Source organism: Petaurus breviceps, unplaced genomic scaffold (genome assembly GCF_028583685.1).
Source record: "Petaurus breviceps papuanus isolate PSGF00001 unplaced genomic scaffold, PetGlider_PUasm1.0 90434, whole genome shotgun sequence".
In the NCBI taxonomy this organism is placed as follows: Eukaryota; Metazoa; Chordata; class Mammalia; order Diprotodontia; family Petauridae; genus Petaurus; species Petaurus breviceps.
Genome location: NW_027187251.1, coordinates 1,297,054 through 1,316,984, shown reverse-complemented (window position 1 = coordinate 1,316,984; position 19,931 = coordinate 1,297,054). Strand labels below are relative to the sequence as shown.

At 38.4% G+C, this 19,931-nt stretch overlaps 1 protein-coding gene and 1 long non-coding RNA gene across 4 annotated transcripts in view; one reads left to right on the top strand and one right to left on the bottom strand.

Annotated features, from left to right (window-relative positions):
* The window catches only part of DTL (denticleless E3 ubiquitin protein ligase homolog), a 46,203-nt gene that overhangs the window by 846 nt on the left and 25,426 nt on the right, over positions 1-19,931 (top strand). The window contains exons 2-10 of one of the 2 annotated variants that reach the window (XM_069108759.1): positions 5,417-5,542; positions 6,945-7,043; positions 8,225-8,286; positions 8,363-8,483; positions 10,435-10,500; positions 11,300-11,409; positions 15,678-15,751; positions 17,562-17,665; positions 18,068-18,172. In XM_069108759.1, the coding sequence (XP_068964860.1) occupies positions 5,417-5,542; positions 6,945-7,043; positions 8,225-8,286; positions 8,363-8,483; positions 10,435-10,500; positions 11,300-11,409; positions 15,678-15,751; positions 17,562-17,665; positions 18,068-18,172 (867 nt within the window). Of the gene's footprint in view, positions 1-5,416; positions 5,543-6,944; positions 7,044-8,224; positions 8,287-8,362; positions 8,484-10,434; positions 10,501-11,299; positions 11,413-15,677; positions 15,752-17,561; positions 17,666-18,067; positions 18,173-19,931 lie in introns of both variants that reach the window. The other variant, XM_069108758.1, reaches the window with a different exon arrangement.
* The window catches only part of LOC138177545 (uncharacterized), a 31,498-nt gene continuing 15,608 nt past the window's right edge, over positions 4,042-19,931 (bottom strand). Inside the window, exons 2-4 of one of the 2 annotated variants that reach the window (XR_011172545.1) lie at positions 14,150-14,471; positions 4,714-4,778; positions 4,042-4,241 (exon numbers count right to left, since the gene is read on the bottom strand). This is a non-coding gene — a long non-coding RNA (uncharacterized lncRNA). Of the gene's footprint in view, positions 4,242-4,713; positions 4,779-11,460; positions 14,472-19,931 lie in introns of those variants that run through there. The other variant, XR_011172544.1, reaches the window with a different exon arrangement.

Sequence of the window (19,931 nt, the reverse complement as noted above, 5' to 3'; positions counted from 1 at the left end):
GTGCCCAGCCTCCACAATTACCTCCCATTTCCATCAGATAAAGCCTGTTTAAGCAGGTTGTTTTATTGTAATGTTGTTGACTCTTTTAGAGTGTGAGCACCTTGAGGGGCCCAAATTCCAGCTAAAAGCCCAGTTTCTGCAAAAAGCCTTTCTCCATTCTCCCTTAATGCCTTCCTTCTAAGATGAGCTCCAGCCCATCCCGTTTGCGCTGGTTTGTACGCTGTTGTTTGCTTGTTCCCCATTAGACTGAGAGTTCCTGGAGAACAGAAAGGAATAGAGAGCATCCCCAGACTTAGCACAATGCCTGGCGGCCACAGACTCGAGGGCGTGCCCGAGTTTTTGCCTTTTCTTTGTATTTCCAGGACTCAGCACTGTATCTGGTACCAAATAAATGGTTAAATTGTTGCTGTTTGGCTGGTAGTCTCCCTAGCCTTCTCTGCAAGCCTGAGCTCCCTTGCCTAGGCTAAATGAAGCCTTATCTTCCCTGCCAGATTCCTCCCCCATCTCTCCTCCATTTAACTCTGACTCCTAGGCCTAGAAACTAATTCTTAACTTATCTCTTGCCTGTTAAATAACTCTCTCCCTTCAAATTCCCTTGTTCCCACCCCTATGATTTATATACATTTTTCTGGAGTACTTTGTCAAGATCTCTCCTTTATTCTTATCACATGTATTATACTTGAATCATACTTGTGTGTATATGCAGTATACCACTCCCTCCATTATATTACAACCCTCTTGGAGGCTGAGACCCCTGTCATTTTTTTCACCTTAGTATTTCCAGTACAGTGGCTTGAAAGTATAAGGTCCCCAAATATTTGTTGAACTGAGAGATATATTTAGAATTAAAACATCCCTAGCATTCAGATTGACATTGTTTGTTTGGGGCAGACATTCTTTACAGGGGAACCAAATACACATCCTAAAAACAACAAAAGTTTTTTAAAGCACATTAATCAAGAGTATGGGATACTTGCTAATCAAGCAAATGTTAATTTTATGGCACTAAGTATTGCAGGTGCCTGGTTTGTTGGTCTTTTTTTGTTGTTGTTTTGCCTTTTTGGAGGGGGAAGGCAGGGCAATTGGGGTTAAGTGACTTGCCCAAGGTCACAGGACTAGTAAGTGTTAAATGTCTGAGGTCAGATTTGATTTCTAGTCCTCCTGACTCCAGGGCCAATGCTCTATTCACTGCCCCACCTAGTGGCCCCATGAAGTGTCTGTTTTGATGGATGTACAAAGAAGTACAGGCAACTTGAAAATTATTTGTGTTACAAAAGTTCTTTGTAAATTAGTCAAGTTCACACATTTCCCCATAGAAACAATGTTGTGAATTGTGTTTAGATTTCTAGTATAATCTTTCAAAACCTGTTTAATCCACAATGAAGATGAAATAGTACCAGATGGTATTATTCTGGCAAGGGAACCTAATAACCATTATATGACATTGTATCTATGGGAAATGAGAAGGAAAGGATTGTGATAGTATTAGATGAGTGTTTTTCTCCTCTCTTCCACCAAAGCAGTGAAATAGAGCAGGTTGGCAAAGAGTAAGAAGGAAATAATTTGCCTTGGAGAATTCTTCTAAAGAAAGTCTGGCAACAGTATAGTATGTATTGACTTTTTATGTATAAGGGATTTGTGTATCAGGGAATTCTGGTAAGACATGGTTTCTTGTATCTTCATTCATGTCCTACATATTCAGTTATCATTTATAATTTGACATGTCTAAAATTAAACTCTCACCTTTCCACTAAACCTAGTGTCTAATCTGGGATTTCCCTTTCCCTTGGTCTCCTCTCCCGCTATTCCTAATGTAAAATTCTTTGAAGGAAGAGTCTTTGTCTGCTTTTGATTTTTTTTTTTTATCCCCAGGACAGCACAGTGCTTTGTTAAGTGGTCCCCTGAACTTGTCTTTTTGAGTTGCAGTATTTACCAGAAACACTGGACCCAGAGCATGCAGGAGGCCCTGAATGTGTCAAAGACAAAGCTGCCCTGCCAAAACCGCACCCCCCCACACACACACATACACATAATTTGTTGTTTGCAAACTAACCTGGATTCCCTATGTCCTTGGGAGACAAGACAGGCGCCAGTCAATCTGTACCCAGTTGGGAAAATGCTTGTGCAGCAGGAGTCCTTTGCAGATAAGCAGGACCCTCCTGTCTTCATACTTAAGTTCCTTAAGTGGGCGATATTACTCCCTGGGGGGGCACTGAAAGATGAGGGGGTAGTTTCAGGTGCAATTGGGGGAACTTGAATAAAAATAAAGGTTAACCTAACCTTTTTTTTTTTTTAAAAGCAATCGGGGTTAAGTGACTTGCTCAAGGTTACACAGCCAGTTTATTTCTGGGTGTGGTGCTAAGTATTGGAGCCCGGATTTGATCCCCAGGTCATCTGACATTAGGGCCGGTGCTCTTACTTGCTGAGCCACCTGGCCACCCCTAAGGTTAACATAATCTAACCCCAGTGGGCCACTGAGTAATTTTTTTTTAAAGGTGGCAGTAGGCCAAATAAATTTGGGAACCCCTGGTTTAGTGGTTTCCAAGGAAAAAGAATGGGGCTTTTACCATCGTCTTGCTCCTCCCCTTTGGGAGAAGTTTTGTCCTTTTCTCACCTTTACTGCACCTTTCCCCTCCCATGTACACCCCTTTAGGTGGAAATATGTTTTCTCCTCCTTTTGTTGTACTGTTATAAATATGTAAACTTCTGTAAGATCTGTGAACTCTTTGGGTTCCACATGCATGTTCATTTCTCTTGTAAAATAAAACTGGTTTTCACTTAAGTTTTGTGATGTGATTGCCTATTGAAAGATTGGGACAAAGTAAGTGATTAATACATTGTTTTTCATTGATCCAGTCAGGTTTCAAATCCTATTGATTATTTCTTCATAATATGTTTCATGTCTGCTGCTGCTTTCTTTCGGTTCAGACTGCCACCATTTACGTTCACGAACTACAATAGTGCAACCTGTATTTGAAAGAGTTTGCTTTACAGCAGCCAACAAGTAGAGTTGTCTGGTCTGTACTGGAAGACCTTAAGTTAATGTTTCTATATTCCTTCCTGTGGTAGCTCCTTCCACTTTTGGATAAATCTCATTATTAGGTAATTTTTTTTTTACAACAAACCTTAAATTTGCTTCTTTACAGCCTACCCCCATTGCTCCTAAACCCTAAACTTCTCTGGGACCAAGAAAAGTCTAATTGTACTTTTCACATACTCAAAGACAACTATCATGTTCTCCTTCCTGTAGCCTTCTCTTTCCCAGCCTAGATATCTCTAGTAGTTTACCCTCTTCTGGATAAACTTTTGAAAATAACATGCTCAAAATTTCACTATGCTTCAGATGTGGTATGAGCAGATAACAGGCAAAAAAACATAAGTATTTTGAGTTAATGGGGTACTTGACACTTGAAGTACATATTTTTTAAATGTAATTTTAAAGAGAGAGAGAGAGAGTGTGTGTGTGTGTGTGTGTGTGTGTGTGTGTGTGTGTGTGTACGTACGCACATTTTTGTTTTTTAAACTAAAAAAGGCAACCCGTCCCTCAGGGTCACAAAGTAGGTGTCATCCTCAACTCCTAATGATCTCGGACTGCCCAGCTCCACTCTGTTAATTTCAGTTTTGCAACATGTAACCCCTTCTCTCCTCTGACACTGCCACCATCCTGGTGCAGGCCTTCATCACCTTGTGCTTGGACTTTTGCAACAGCCAACTAAGCCTGCCTGCCTCAACTCTCTCCCCACTATAATACATCCTCCATTCAGCCACCAAAGTGGTTTCCTAAAGAACAAGGCTTACCATGTCATCACCACCCACCCTGCTCCCCGCCTCAATAAACGCTTCTAGTAGTTCCTTATTGCCTTCAAGATCAAGTATAAAAATATTCAGGTAGGAGTGCAGAGAGGGTTCAGAGGGAATGATAGTGAGTTTAGTTTTGGATATGTTGATTTTAAGTCTACTGAACAAGCAGTTTGAGATGTCTGAAAGGCAGTTGGAGATGGGAAATTGGCAGTCAGCAAAAAGGTTAGGACAAGATGGGTAGGTTTGAGAATCATCAGCTTTATTGTTGTTCAGTCTTATCTGACTGTGACCCCATGAACCACAGCAGGTCTCCTGAAGTCTGTCCAAGCTCCTGTTTGTTGCTTCCATGACACCGTCCATCTCATGCTCTGCTTACCTCTTGCCTTCAATCGTTCCCAGGAGCAGTCTTTTTTAATGAGTCCTGCCTTCTCATTGTGTGGCTAAAATATTTAAGCTTCATCTTTAGTATTTGTCTTTACCATGAATAGTTAAAATTAATTTCTTTAAATATTGATTGATTTGATCTGTTTGCTGTCTGTCTTTTCCAACACCACAATTTGAAAGCATTGATTCTGCTTTCCTTTGCAGTGCAGCTCTCACAGCCATACATTGCTACTGTAAAAACCATAGCCTTGACTATATAGACCTTTGTTGGCAAGATGATGTTTCTGCTTTTTAGTATGCTACCCAGATTTGCCAAAGTTTTCCTTCCAAAGAAGAGGTTCTTTTAATTACATGGCTGCAGTTGCTGTCTGCAATGATCTTTGAGCCCAAGAATATAAAATCTGACATCATCAATACAGAAGTAGTAATTAAATCCATGGGAGCTGATGGGACCAGCAAGTGAAAAGAGGGAAAAGAGAATGGCCCAGGAGAGAACCCTGTTGGATACCTACGGTTAGAGGGCATTACCTCAATGAGGATCCAGCAAAGGAAAGTGGAGTATCCAGGAGAGGTTGATCAACAGTGTCAAAACCCTGCAGAGAGGTCAAAAAGAATGAGGATTGAGAAGAGACCATTGGATTTGGCAACAGAGAGATCATTAGTAACTTTGGAGAGAGCCAGCTGAAAGGGAATGATAAGGTCAGAAGCCAGATCGTAGGCTTAAGAAGAGAGTGAGAGGAGAGAAAGTAGAGGCATCTATTATAGAAAGCCTTTTCAAGTTTAGCCATAAAAGGTGAGAGAGATTTAGGAAGATAATGGGGATGGAAAGATCATATGGGTAATAAAAGATGAGGAATGGTGGCTCATTGCAAATGGCCTTTTCTGTTAAGTATATACAGTATAAATGTTTATGAAAAGTACTGGCTCACAAAAGTGAACTTTTGTGTGAAATGTATAAGGATATGTACTTCTTTGTTTATAAAAAGTGCTGGCTCATGTGAATGGCCTTTTATGTGAAGGGCATAAAGATAATTAACTTCTTTGTATCTGAAGTTAATAGGCAATGTAGTACAGTGGAATAAGTACTAAATTTGGATTCAGAGAAGCCTGGCTCAAAAATACCAGTGTACCTCTATGACCTTTGGCAAGTCACTTAACCTCTTTGGGAGTAACTACATTTCTTCATCTCTAAAATCAGGGGGTTGTATTAAATTTACTTTTTTAATTTTAGGGTGGTCTTCACAGTATCCTCTCCAGTCACTCCTAACTGGCTACCAGTGCAGTTATAATGATGATCATGTTTCTTATGGAGAGATGGGAGTTCCAGTTCCTCCTTTTGGGTGTACCTTTTCTTCTGGTAAGGCCTTAGCTATCTTAAAAGAGGTAAAATCCAGGTTAGGCCTAGAGTAGAAATTTATCTGTCTCATTTTTATACTATACTAAGTTTTTTTTTTTAAATAAAATTTATATAGGGAGGAGAGGTTTTAAAAAATAATAAATATATTCTCTAAACTAGTTAGCTGTTTGTTAGCCCTTTCCTTAGACCTGGCACAGAAAAGAGTGGCATTTTTCTACCTTTTTTTTTTTAAACGAGGACTTTAATCAAGAAAGTAAAGTTAAAAACTGTCAATTTCCCCAAACCCCCAATTTCTGTTGGGATATGGTTAAGGCTAAAGACCCCTGACTTGGCCTGCCTACACTTTGCCTCCTAAGCTATAGTACTCTGAGAAAGATGAGGAGGTACTGTGCTTTATATACCATAACTGTTCTGCTCGGTTTCTAGAAGCATGAGTTTTGGAATTAGTTCTAAGAATATTTTCTTTCCTTTTAATAATAACACTTTTATTTCTAATATTCTTTATTGAGAAGCAATATGGTAGTGTGGATAAAAAACTAGCCTTGGCATCAAAAAGGCACAAGACAGTTCTTGCTTTTGTATGACTATGGGCAAGCATCTGTTAGTGTTCTAGGCAATCCTATGGGCCACTTGCCATGCATGAAAGGATTCTCCCCACTTGATCACATTAAAATCACAGGTACAGACCAAAAAAAAATCTTTTGTCAGGCAAGTGATGGAGTTAAGCCAGTGGGTTAATTTTTTTTTTTTTTTTACTGCTGCATATTTTTTAATGAATCCACCTGTTCTTGGTTAGTTCCATATATTTCCCTAAATCATTTTAGGAATAGACAAGTGGTGTTTATGCATAGGCAAAAACAGAGTTAGTTAATAGAGAAAAATGTGGAAGGAAAACTTGAAATTATAACTCAGCCCTCTAATGAGCTGAGTCACTAGTGGTCAAATTGCAACTTTTTCTAAGTAGCACCCTTGGTTATTGACATCTGTCTGAATTAATTCAGCCCTTCTTTTAAGAGTAAGCTGTGAATTGTATAAACTAGTACAATCATCTGGCCCTATCTAAAAGCACTATAAAAGTAGGCTTAAAAAAATTGATTTTACAGTCCTAAGGTTGAAAGAGGTTATAGTGTTATTTATAAATTTCCATGTGTAAGTATGAGTTCAGGTTTTATTAGAAATTTGAGTAAACACAGGGAAATCTTGCAGAAATCTTAAGGAAACTTTGTCTTCAAATTAATCCCTACCTTAACTCCTGACATTTGACTTGTATCATCCTTTTCAGTCTCAAGTAGATTTTTTCTGTAGTTTTTAATTCCTCCTGAGGAATTGTTTTATTTTAACATCTTTAAGCTATACTTTTGGTGGTAGTGTTCATATTGGTCTTTACCTTTTTCTTTTTTAGCTCCTAACTTGGAGCACATGCTTGCAGTGGCCAATGAAGAAGGCTTTGTGAGACTATATAACACAGAATCTCGTACTTGCAGAAGGAAGTTCTTCCAAGGTAAATCTTCTTAAATTCATGGACTTAAACACATTGGGGAAAACATTAATTCACAACTTCAAAATTTTGTGATCCTATGTACTGAGTACCATGGGGAATTACAAAGCATATGAGGATAAGGATGCCTGTCCTCAAGGAGCTCACAACCTAGTTGGGAGGGGATGGGGTGTGAAGGAATAAGACAAGCATAGAAATAGCTACATTACAAGTAGAATATAAGAAATGTCATAGGTGGTACAAAAATATTATGGGCGTTTAGAGGAGGAACAGGAAAGACTTATGAAAGATAGGACATTTGAACTGGATTCAAAAGATGGTTTAAATTTCAGTGGGAGGAGATTGTTTGGAGGTAGGACACTGCAGGGAGAAGAAATGAAAGGAGTAAAGGACTGCAGAAGGTAAAGTGTGGAAAAATGGCCCCAATAATGAAGGAGTGAGACTAGGGCAGGTCAGTTAAGATTTAGTGGCCACCTGTTGCTTTTCACATTGAAAGTTTTAAAGCAGATCAAATCTTTGCTTTAGGAAAACTGATTTGTCAGTGGTGTATAGGATAAATTCAAGAGTGGAATGACCAGAAATAGGGAGATCAATTAAAAGACTTCACGTTAGATAGTGACAGCATAAGCTAATATAGTGACTGGAAATTGGGTGGAAGAAATGGATTTGAGAGATTTTTGAAGAGAAACATTGATAAGATTTGACAACTTTTGCCAGACTGTATTTAAATGCTATAGAAGTAGTGGAGATAATGGACCAGAAACAAATTCAAATATTAATGTCAATTGCAGCAAAATCTAATTTCTACTTTAGTATATATAAATTTCTTACTTCAGTATCATTTGCATTGTAACTACTCAGAAAATGGACCTATTTGGTATTTATTTATTCATTCATTATTTATATGAATTAATAGTGATTATTGTTTTGACTATATACTGCTTTTCTAATTTGTTTATTCTCAAAAAGAATGAATGAGTCTAAGACAAGGGCCATAGTTAAGATAGTGGTGACAGTGGGAGCAAGACACTAAACTGCTGTACAAGTGGCAATGAAGCAGTGACAGACAGATCACATTATGTCCTCAGCTTGTCTCTTGAAGTGCCAGAGTAGTTAGATTACTATTAGTGTTGTTCCCAAAAGCACCGTTCTAGTTAGTTCTTATCTCTCTTTTCTTTGTGTAGAATGGATGGCCCATTGGAATGCTATCTTTGACTTGGCCTGGGTCCCTGGAGAGCACAGACTTGTAAGTGACTTTCTTGTTGATACTAAATAAACACTGGTAAGCTGCTGACTAAACTATGGTCCCTTATTTCTGGAAGGTCACAGCATCAGGAGATCAAACAGCCAAGATCTGGGATGTGAAAGCTGGTGAGCTCATTGGAGTTTGCAAAGGTCATCAATGTAGCCTCAAGTCAGTTTCCTTCTCTAAATTTGAGAAAGGTGAGTGTTTGCACCTGTTCTTTCCATTGTACTATGACGAACAGTTTGATTTGGAGTCAAGGGATCTTGCCTCTGCTACTTATGGTTTATGGTGCTGTAAGCAAGTCACTTAGCTTCTGTGCCTCAGTTGTTTCCTGTATTATAAAGTATAAATACTAAGGCTGATATCATCAAATATGGACAGTTCTTGCTTTGTGTAAACTCTCATTCTGCAAATTCAACAGTGGGAAGGGGCGGGCACTGAAGCCCTCAGTCTGGGTGGGGTGCAGAGTTTAGGACAGAGGAGAGGGAGATCTGTGGTAAGTGAGAACTGGCTATATAGGAATGACCTTATTTAAACAGACAGAAATAAAGAGGATCTATGTTCAACCCTATAAACAGTCAACCGTACTCTCTTTTTCTTTCTAATGAGCCCTACATTTCAGGAACTGAAATAGTCCTCTAGACTTAGAGTACTATTGGGGTTGAGGTCTCTTTCTCTCCCCACTAGAAAAAAGTACGGAAGGCCAATAGAGCACTAACTCCTTAACCCAGACCAAGAATCTACATATATAGTGAAAAATAAACCCTGTATTTGTTCCTCTACTTGATTTTCCTTGGTTCCCGCTATTGCTTTGACAAATAATGAGGTAATTCCTTTGCTGCTAGCTCAGATTCCATTCCCTCCTAGCTTGGCCATGCAATTTACCTTTCTATCATTGTTGTCTTTGTACATACAAGCCTCTCTATGAATAGCTGAGTCTATTCTTTAGGTTTAGTCCCTTTCGCTGTCTTGTCTTTCTGTCCACATGTTTTTGCTCTTTTAAAAAGTGAAGTCCAAGGTTGTAGCCCCTCATCAATCAATCAATCAATCAATCAATCAGTTTCCTTTATTGTGGTAGTTAGTAAAAGGGTAGGGAGGTGGTTCAGGTACGACGTGCTAGGCCTGATCACATCTTATCAACGAGTTAATCTTGTTCAGATAGCTTGGGGATATAAAGAGAGCAATTTCTCCTGGGTACAACCTCTGCACATATAGAGCAATTTTGAATGTTTTATTACTTTGGAAATGGCAGTTACTTTTAGGTACAAAGGAACATGTAAATTAGCTTCTGTACTAGATTGTTCTTAGAAAAGTCACTTCATATTTGTTTGCCTGCTACTGATGTTAATAGTGACAATCCATCAAGGGACAAATACAGTTTTGATTTTCCCACAGCTTTTCAGAAGCATAGCTATTTTATAACGTATAGACACACCTGTAGCAGAGTTGATTCTGAGTTCTCTGAAAAGAAATTTGATTAAAAAAACAAACTGAAATTTGATGCTTAGAGCCCTTAAGAAGAATTAACAAATGAAGAAAAGCATGCCTAAAGCCTTGTTTCCTTTAAGGTGTTTTGTTGATAATTTTTGTTTGGGGGGTGGAAAGAACTACTGGGTCAACACTTTTAGTCAACAGCTTACATTTTGGGATTATTTATTCTCTTGCATTGTCTGAGTACCAATCTGGATCACAAGTCTGTGCCATAGCCAAGGAAAACAAGTCTGGAGCTAAACAGGCTTAGAGTCAAGAGAACTAGATTTGAATCTGAACTCTGCTGTGGAACTGTAGGCAAAGCACTTAGCAACCTCTTTTGGCCTCAGTCAAGAGTACAAGGGTTGAACTAGGTGACTGGTGATTTCCCTTCCAAAGGAGATTCTGTGATGAAGATTCCTTTCCAATTATAAATTCTGTGATTTCCTTGGATAATAAAGAATCGACTCCATGTATGTGTGTATGTATGTGTATATGCATACACATATAAGTCAGTTGACCAGCAAGCACTTATTAAATGTCTACTAAGTACTAGGCATTACGCTGGTCATTGGGAATTCATGTGGAAGAGTGTAATAGCCTCTGACTTTAAGGGCCTTGCATCTAGTGGAAGGTGTGTGTGTGATTTCTTAAACAGTGACTCCATTTTTTTTGCAGCTGTCTTTTGTACTGGTGGAAGAGATGGCAACATTATGGTCTGGGATACTAGGTGCAATAAGAAAGGTTAGCAATTCTGTTTTAACTTGGCAAATATGGGAACTCTTTCTTTACTCTTACTACAGTATCTGGAATGAAATGTAAAATGATCTTTTCTAATGACCACTAGGGGGAATGTGTGTTCACACAACTGTTTACAGATCTCTAATAATCATTGGGAGCATCACCTGTTAAAATTTTTAGATTTCCTTCAGATCTAAGTTTTAAGGGACTACAGGTTCAAAATATTGCATACATTATCATATGTGGTCACTGTTGATTTTTTTTAATTGCTTTTCTTTGTTACATAGGAAGGCTTGTAGGGTAAGAGGTATATCCAGAAATGACAGATGTAAAAACAATCACTATCATTAGAACACATTATTTTTTACAAGCAAATTAATTTGCAAACTATAGCAAAGGATGTAATTAAAGTTATAAACTAGGATGAAAAAAGTGAAAGTTGCCTTAATTTTAATTTAAATAACTTGCTTTTAGAGATTTAGATTAAATGCAAGGTCAAATTACTTTGTAATCCTATTAATTAGAAAGCTATGTAATAGCATTTTTCTGTTATTTTGCACCTAGACAGTGACTTTTATTGATTCTATCATGTGCTATTTACTTTTTTTTCTTTAGTACACTAAAAACACTTCACTAAATGTAGTATAGCTATTTCTAGCACTAATTTTTATTACCTAATCACAGATAAATTCAGAAGGAATCCAAACCCTTTCTATGACATTTTCATTCTTTTCATTTTTAAGACTCAACATGAGATCAAATATCATAAAACTTAAATGAAATTTACTGGAATATTTTTCAGATGGATTTTATAGACAAGTGAATCAGATCAGTGGAGCACACAACACTTCGGACAAACCAACCCCACTGAAGTCCAAGAAGAAGCAGATTTCAAGAGGACTTGCTCCTTCTGTGGTAGCTTCTAAAGATTTCTATGCAAGGAATTGTTACCTAGGCTTACAGTGGTGACCTGGAATTTTTTTTTTCCAAATGCTTTATTAACTTCTGATTTACATCATTCATTTCCGCCAGATTTTGAGTTACAAATTTTCTCCCCGTTTTTCCCCTACCACCCCAAAATAGCAGTCCCACAGGCTATCCCCTCTCTCCCATCTGCTCTCTCCCATATCTTCTCCCATACCCCCTTCGACTTTTCCATTAGGGCATGGTGGATCTCTATGCCCTAGTGCCTGTATAACTTATTTCCCAATTACATGTAAAATAGTATTAATAATAGTGTGTGTGCATATATAGATTTATACACATATTTTTAAACATTTGCTTTTAAAACTTTGAATTCCAGATTTATTCCCTTCCTCCCTTGTCACCCACCCTTACTGGGAAGATAAGCAATTCAGTATAGGTTGTACATGTGTAGCTAATGCAAAACATTACCATAGTAAATATATTGTAAAAAACTGACTCTCCCTCCTCATATCCTCCCTCCTATCCCACCACCCACTTATTCTATTCTCTACTTTGATCCATCCCTTTTCAAAAGTGAGTGCTTCTGGGACGGCCAGGTGGCTCAGCAAGTAAGAGCACCAGCTCCAGTGTTGGGATGACCTGGAGATCAAATCTGGGCTCAGATACTTAGCACCACACCCAGAAATAACTAGCCATGTAACCTTGAGCAAGTTACTTAACCCCAATTGCTTTAAAAAAAAAAGTTCTTCCAACTTCCCTCCCCCCCCAGCCTGCCCTCCCTTCCATCATTCCCCTTCTCATCCCCTTCCCCCCTACTCTTTTGTAGGGTGAGATACCCTATTTAGTGTGTGTGTCATTCCCTCCCCGAGCCAAATTCAATGAGAATAAGGTTGACCCATTCCCTTTTGCCTTCTTGTTCTTCCCCTCCATTGTAGCCATTTTCCTTTGTCTCTTCTATATGAGATAGTTTACCCCATTCTGTCTCTCCCCATCTCCTCTCATTATATTCCTCGCTCACCTCTTAATTTCACCTTTTAGGTATCATCCCTTCCTATTAAATTGGTCCTGTGCCCTCTATGTATACCTGTAAACATATTATACACATTCACATGTATTCATATGTCCATATACCTTCATAAATAGACATATGTATATATATATATATTTTCCCTTCAACTATTTTCATACTGAGAAAAGTTTCATCAGTTACAATTATCATTTTTCCATGTAGGAATATAAGTAGTTCAACTTTAATAAGTTCCTTATGATTTCTTTTCCCTGTTTACCTTCTCATGCTTCTCTTGCTTCTTGTATCTGAATGTCAAATTTTCTATTCAACTCTGGTTTTTTCATCAAGAATGCTTGAAAGTCCTCTATTCCACTGAATGACCATATTTTCCCCTGAAACATGATACTCAGTTTTGCCGAGTAGGTGACTCTTGGTTTTAATCTCAGCTCCTTTGACCTCCGGAATATCACATTCCAAGCCCTTTGATCCTTCAGTGTAGAAGCTGCCAGATCCTGGGTTATCCTGACTATGTTTCCACAATATTCAAATTGTTTCTTCCTGGCTGCTTGTAATATTCTCTCCTTGATCTGGGAATTCCAGAACCTGGCTATAATATTCTAGGAGTTTTCTTTTTGGGAACTTTTTCAGGAGGTGATCGGTGGTTTCTTTCAACCTCTATTTTGCCCTCTGGTTCTAAAACATCAGGGCAGTTTTCTTTGAGAATTTCCTGGAGGATGATTTCTAGGTTCTTATTTTGATCATGGCTTTCAGGTAGTCCAATAATTTTTAAATTATTTCTCCTGGATCTATTTTCCAGGTCAGCGGTTTTTCCCATGAGATATTTCACATTGCCTTCTATTCTTTCATTAGTTTGGATCTGTTTAAAAGCATCTTGATTTCTCATAAAGTCATTAGCTTCCATTTGCTCCAGTCTAATTCTGAAGGAATGATTCTTCTCAGTGAGCTTTTAAGATTCTTTTTCCATCTGGCAAATTCGACTTTTTAAGGCATTCTCCTCCTCATTGCCTTTTTGAGCCTCTTGTGCCATTTGAGTAAGTCCATTTTTAAGGTGTTATTTTCCTCAGTCAGGCTGTTGACTCTCATTTCATAATTTTCTTGCATCATTCTCATTTCTCTTCCCAATTTTTCCTCCACTTCTCTTATCTACTTCTTAAGGTCCTCTATGGCCTGTAACTAGCTTGTATTTTTCTTGGAAGCTTTTGGTGCAAGAGTTCTGACTTAACTGTCTTCCTCCTGTTCCATCCTTTGATCCTTTTTATACCCAAAATAGGAGTCTAATGTTGGATTGCTTTGCTTGGTTTGCTTCCTTTGCCTGGTCATTTTGCCACTCAATTACTTGACTTTTGGGCTTTTTGCCACAGTAGGACTCTGCCACCAGATGGGGGAGCTTTGTTCCAAACACTGGGGTTTTCTCAGCTGCCGGAGGTATTAGTTGGGTGCCCTGTCTGAAGCCTGCACACGCTCTGGCAAGCTGGACACACACCCCAGGACCTCCACCCTAGATTGCAATCCAGGTCCAAGCAGGTTAAAGCAAGAGCGATTATCCCTCAGACTGGTCACTTGGTCCCCATACACTCTGCAGGCCAGGAGCTGAAGCTGCCATGTGGCACCACAGCCCTCAGTGGCTTTTCCTCCCCCCCCCCCCCAGCTGATGCACTCCCAAATACTGGGTCCTAAAATCCACACTGTACTGACCTCATTTTGTCCTTAGCATCTATGTGTTGATAATTCTGGATAGCCACAGCTGCTGGTGATCTGGAGTCCCTCCAGCTGGTGATTGGTCAGGCCCGCCCTGGGGCTAAAACCTCGGGGTGGGGCTGGGCTTGCCTCCCAGAGCACTGCATCTATCCATTGGCCGATTCCTGCCAGCCTGCCAGGCTGTCCTCAGCGGGTGGTTAGCTTCTCTGTCATTTTGTGGGTTCTGTAGCTCCAAAGTTTGTTTAGAGTCCCCTTTTACATGAATTGAAGGTGGTGGGAGCTGGAGCTACACAGAGGTCCTGTTTCTACTCCTGGTGACCTGGAATTAAGTAGGATTTTATTCAGTTATCACTGCCATGGATTTGAGTAGACTTGTACTAAGCACCTACCATAGGTGTGCTAGATATTGTGAATACAAAAGATAGGCTTTGTGCTCAAAGAGTGTTTATTTTCCTGGGAAGATAATATGTATACAGATAAGTAAAGACAAGGTATTTAAGACTGAAGAAATAACTAATAAATGGGCAATCTATAAGACTTCATGGAGGAGGTGGCACTTTAGCTGAGATTTGAATGGAGAGAAGGATTCTGAAAGGGAGAGGTGAAAATGGAGTATGTCCCAGGCATGAGGCCATATTTGTGCAAACATACAGAGACAAAGAGATGGACTGTGAAGTTGGGTAATAGAATGTATAGTATATCAAAGGGTGTGGTATGAAACAAAGGGAAAGAAAGATAGACTTGAGCTACTTTGTGCCAGGTCCTTAATGCCAGGCTGACTAGTTTGTATTTGAGAAGTATTTAGGAACTAGTGAAGGTTTTTGAGAAGGGGGTTTCATAGTTGGATCAGTGCCTTAGGAAGGTTATTTTTGACAACAATTTGAGAATGGATTGGAGAGGGGAGAGACTGAAGACAAGGAAACCAAATTGGAGGCTGATCATCTGTGTAAGAGGTGATAAGGGTCAGAATTGGGGTCCTGAACTGATGTTTTTCTGAGCACCTAAGTGTTAAGGTTCTGTCCTGACTATGGTTCCTACTTTCTAGCCACTTACATTTCAAGATTACATATGAGGCATATTGCGTATTTCTTTCCTTTTTAAAAATAACACTTTGATCCCTTTCTTTTCTAATTGTTGGCTGGTTGGTAGCTGTCATCTTTTGTTCTCAAAGAGGACCAAAATGATAGCACTATGTTGGAGTCAAGTTCCATTGTGTCCGACTGGCTGATCAGACCAAGTGTGGAGTGTTCTATAGGGTTGGGCACAAATAATCCATATGAACATTTGGGGTAGATTTCAAGAATATATTATAGAGAAGAGCAATTTCTAGCATACTTGATATCAAGACACTATATCATAGATAAGGTATAGACTAGAAACCATTTCTCTATTCTATCTGTCAAGGAAAGAAGATGGGAATTAGAAAGCTAGGTAAGGTGAAGATAGTTAATGAAGTCATTAATGCTGTCAGCATCAGAATCAGAAGAAATTGACTTCTTTTTTTTCTTTCTCCTTGTCTTGTTAGGACTTCCAACAGAGTGTAACAGTGGTCTTGTTTCAGGATGAGCATACACTTGTGTCTGCAGGAGCTGTGGATGGGTAAGAGTATGGCTAGTACTACCTTTGAATAAACCTCTTTGATGGAAGTATGATAGGGAAACAACTTAGTGCCATTACAGTTCAGCATGTATCCTCTGATAGGATGACTAGCCTAACTGAAACCAGGACACCAGTAAATCAATCCAGTTAGGTCTCTTCTACCCTGACAACAAGAGAGAAAATAGTTCACATAATTACGGATCCTTTAAGATTTACAAAATACTTTTCTCATACCAGACCTGTGAGTTAGATCATAGAAGTATTTTTATCTCTGTTTTATATATGAGGAATTGGCTTCATAGAGGCCCTGGTTGCATAGCTTGTGAATATTAAAGTCAGAACTGAAATTTAGCCAGGTCTTATGACTCTCAGGACTAGTATTTTTAATTCTCTGCTACAATAAATCTATCCTTATTTTAACTGCCAGAGTTCTTAGTGTTTGAGGATTAGACATCTATCTCTCTGGGTTTAAGAATACAACCTCTGTGTGACCTGGAATAAGAAAACTAGTTATTTCAGAATTTTTTTTAACATTTTTGATTGGAGCCCTAACAAGAGCTGGCTGCTTTTCCAACCTAACGATAAAGTCTCAGTATCTTTTAGGTATGTATATTTCAAGGATCTGTGATTTTGTTGATGTGTATATTCAATCCCCTGATGCAGATCCTAATCATTTTAATGACTTCATAAGCCATCCTTGTGAATTTATTGGCCAGCTTGATGATGAGCCGCTTTGCATGGAACTAGGCTAGTCCTTGGACACCATCTATAGTCTTTGTTATATAAAGCTTTTCCCATATTGTTATGAACTTCTAGGCCTTATGCTCTGGAGGCATAACCTTGAGAAACAAGGGTTTCTGCTATGCCATAGAAGCACTGAGTAGGAGTAAAGGATCAAAAGTGTTCACCATAATTCTTTTGCCTCTTTCTGAATTGCTAAAGGAATCAGTCTGCTTGGATTTGCTAGTAACTATTGATACATTACTCTGTTGGAAAGAGAAAAAGGTAAAAAATAATATTGCTTCATGGATGTGTATTTGCTTCATGTTTCTGCATAAGGTGTTTGAAAAGAGGAGCTATGATTTTTCTCGTTGCCTTATTATCCATAGTACCTAGTACAGAAGTTAACATTTGTTCAGTTTGTGGAATGTTGACTTTCTGTCCTCTTGAAGTTGGCATCTTTCTAGAGACTGAAGTTCTGGGTATTAAAGAAAAATTTACTTCATTTGTTAGTTATATTTAGTTGACTGCTATTTCTTAGTCTGTTTTTGTACAGAGGAACTATGTACTAACCCTAATACTTTATTTTCAAATTGTCAGTTTATTTGAAGTGGAATATTAAGACACTTAATTTCTTATGTTATCCAGATGTTTCAAGGCACAGCTAGTCTCAGTTATTTAAATTATTGTTTAAGATCTTAAAAGAAATAGCCTTAGCTATCACTCCATTTACCAGTGTTGAAGGATATATGCTGAGTATCATAGGCTTGGAAAGTACTTTCTGAAAACAATGGGATAAGTATTATCAAGAGCAACCTTCTTCCTTTTCCTTTCCCTTCACGTAAACTTCAGGGTAACTGCTATGATTTGGTCAAATCACATCTGTTTCCCTTTTGTCAAACAAAGTTTCACACTCAGCTATCTATATAAACTTCCATTCAATATTTCTCAATGAGAATCCTTCAGTATACCTGGTGGAGGTGCCAGAAGAGTTCTGCCAAAAGTCATCCCAAACTTAGTAGGTGGGAAGCAAATTGGAGAGGGGAAGAAACTGTTCTAAAGATCGCCTATCCTCTATCTTGGCTTTCAGTGTGGTCAAAGTATGGGATTTGCGCAAGAATTATACTACCTTTCGACAGGAGCCTCTGGCTTGCAAATCCTTCCCATACCCAGGTAGCAGCACACGAAAGCTAGGTAAGTAAGCCTTTGCTTGGGCAACATGACCTCAAGGGAATCAGGAGGGTTTCAAGTTTGTCTCAGAACTTTAAAAAAATGAACATGTCACGTAACCAAGTACTTTTTTAGTTCTATAAATGAGAGAGTTGCCCTTGGGAATAGTTGGTTTATATACTCTGGGGTTACTGGGTTGTTGTTTAGTTTTTTCGGAGCATAAAAGACTAATACCTAGAAATTTCTGGGATTTGAAGATCTTTCTCTCCATGTTAAAGAAAAGATTCTCTGTCCTGGAAGAAGGAGAAATCGAATCATTATTTTGGTATGGTCTATTCCTAGCTGTGATCCATTTTTATCACTAAACTACTGCTAGTGCTGCCCACTCTTACCGGTGGCTTGCTGATGGAAATCTTCTTTCTTCAGGATATTCAAGTTTAATTTTGGACTCTACCGGCTCTTCTCTGTTTGCTAACTGCACAGATGATAACATCTATGTGTTCAATATGACAGGATTAAAGACTTCTCCAGGTAAGACAGCGATGTCATTGAAATGACTGTCAGGAAGTTGAAGACAGTTTTGTTCAAAGTCAGCTGCTAATTTAGCTTCATTTAGAAACATTTAGACTTTTCAGAATCTTTTTTTTAACAAATATACCCATTTGACTTTAATTTTTTTAAATCAAATATTTAAGACTTATTTGCATTGTACATAATGGTCTGTAAGGTAATAAAATAACCTAGAAAGTTCATTTAGTGTCTTCACCATTTAGCATCTCTACCATTTATATTGTATCCTATCCTTAGATTTAGTCCTAATATTTCATTTACTCTTTTCTGGGCTCCTGAAATAATTTGAATGTTTATGATCTTACTTATACAAGAAAATGAAATTTATTCCTTAGGAAGTCTAAATGATACCCAAACATCTGATTTTTCATTCACAAATTTCTTGGGTATCTAATAAAGTATAGTGAACTGTCCTGGTCCTGTGGAGAATATAGAGATGAATAATATATGACCCTTGATCTTAAGCTTAAAGTGTATTAGGAATATATCTTATGTTATGGTCATATGTTGTAAATGCACAATCCTAACTGAAAGAGTCAAAGAAGGCTATGAAGAGGAGGTAGCATGTAAACTACCCCTTCAAGGAGATAAGTGGGATTTAAACAGGAGGAGATGGGAGGAGGGGTATAGAAAGGTAGAGGAAATGAAGCAGAGGCAAGAACTAATGGTGTAATGATGAGGAACAGTTAGGAAGCCTACTTTGGCTAACATGAAAAAGGAGTAAGGGGAGCTAAGGTCAAAAGAGTAGTTTATTTAGATCATAGAAGACCTTTAATGCTATGCCTAGGGGCTTTGGAGCTTATTCAGTAGTAAGTATACTTTTAAGAAAATTCCCCTGGCTACAGTGTATAAAATGGATTAAGGAGGGAGATTAAAGGTGGGGAGACTCCTTAATGATCTATTCCCAGAGTTGAAAGTAATGAGAACCTGAACTAGAGTTTTGGCCATGGCAAAGGAGAATCTAGAAATAGATATGAAAAAGACTTAGAAGTAAGGTCTATATGGCAGTTGGAAGAACTCCAGATATTTAGCTAGAGAACAGAAAATTAAGTAGGGACATTACTGCTCTCAGTTATAAGGAACTCGTTGGGGAAAGAGTTCAGGATTGCCCACAGAGTGATTTATTAGGAGTGATTGAAGAGTGTAGAGAAGCAGATTTAGATTTGAGATAAGGAAAAATTTCATCAAAGTTAGAACTTTCCAAAAGTGAATTAAGCTTTCTGAAGAGGTTAATAGGTCCCTTCTCACTGAAGGTCTTCAAGTGGAAAGCAGATAATTGCTTGTCAGAAATATCCAAGGTGGGTTGGGGAGGGGGTATGGGTTGGGTTATACCTCTAAGCTCCTATTAGTGACTGATTAGATAGGAGGGTGAAGCAGGAGTCCAAAGTTGATTATAGCCTTTATAAATAAAAGGATGCTAGTGTTGTTAATAGAAATAGGGAAATCCAGGAGATTGAGATAGGTTTTGTTTTGTTTGGAGAAAGATAACTTCTAATATAGATAGACTGGATTTCAAATGCTGATAGATTGTTCAGGTGACAAAGCTCAGCAGACAGTTGAAGTAGCCCTGGAGCTTGGGAGAAAGAAGTGAAAAGATGCAAATTTGTGACAGCCATATAAAAGATGATATTCTTGAAACCATGAAAATGAATGAACTTGCTAAGAGAATACCTGTAGAGAAAAGGGACTCAGGGAGAGAATTCTGGCATTTTAGGGATCA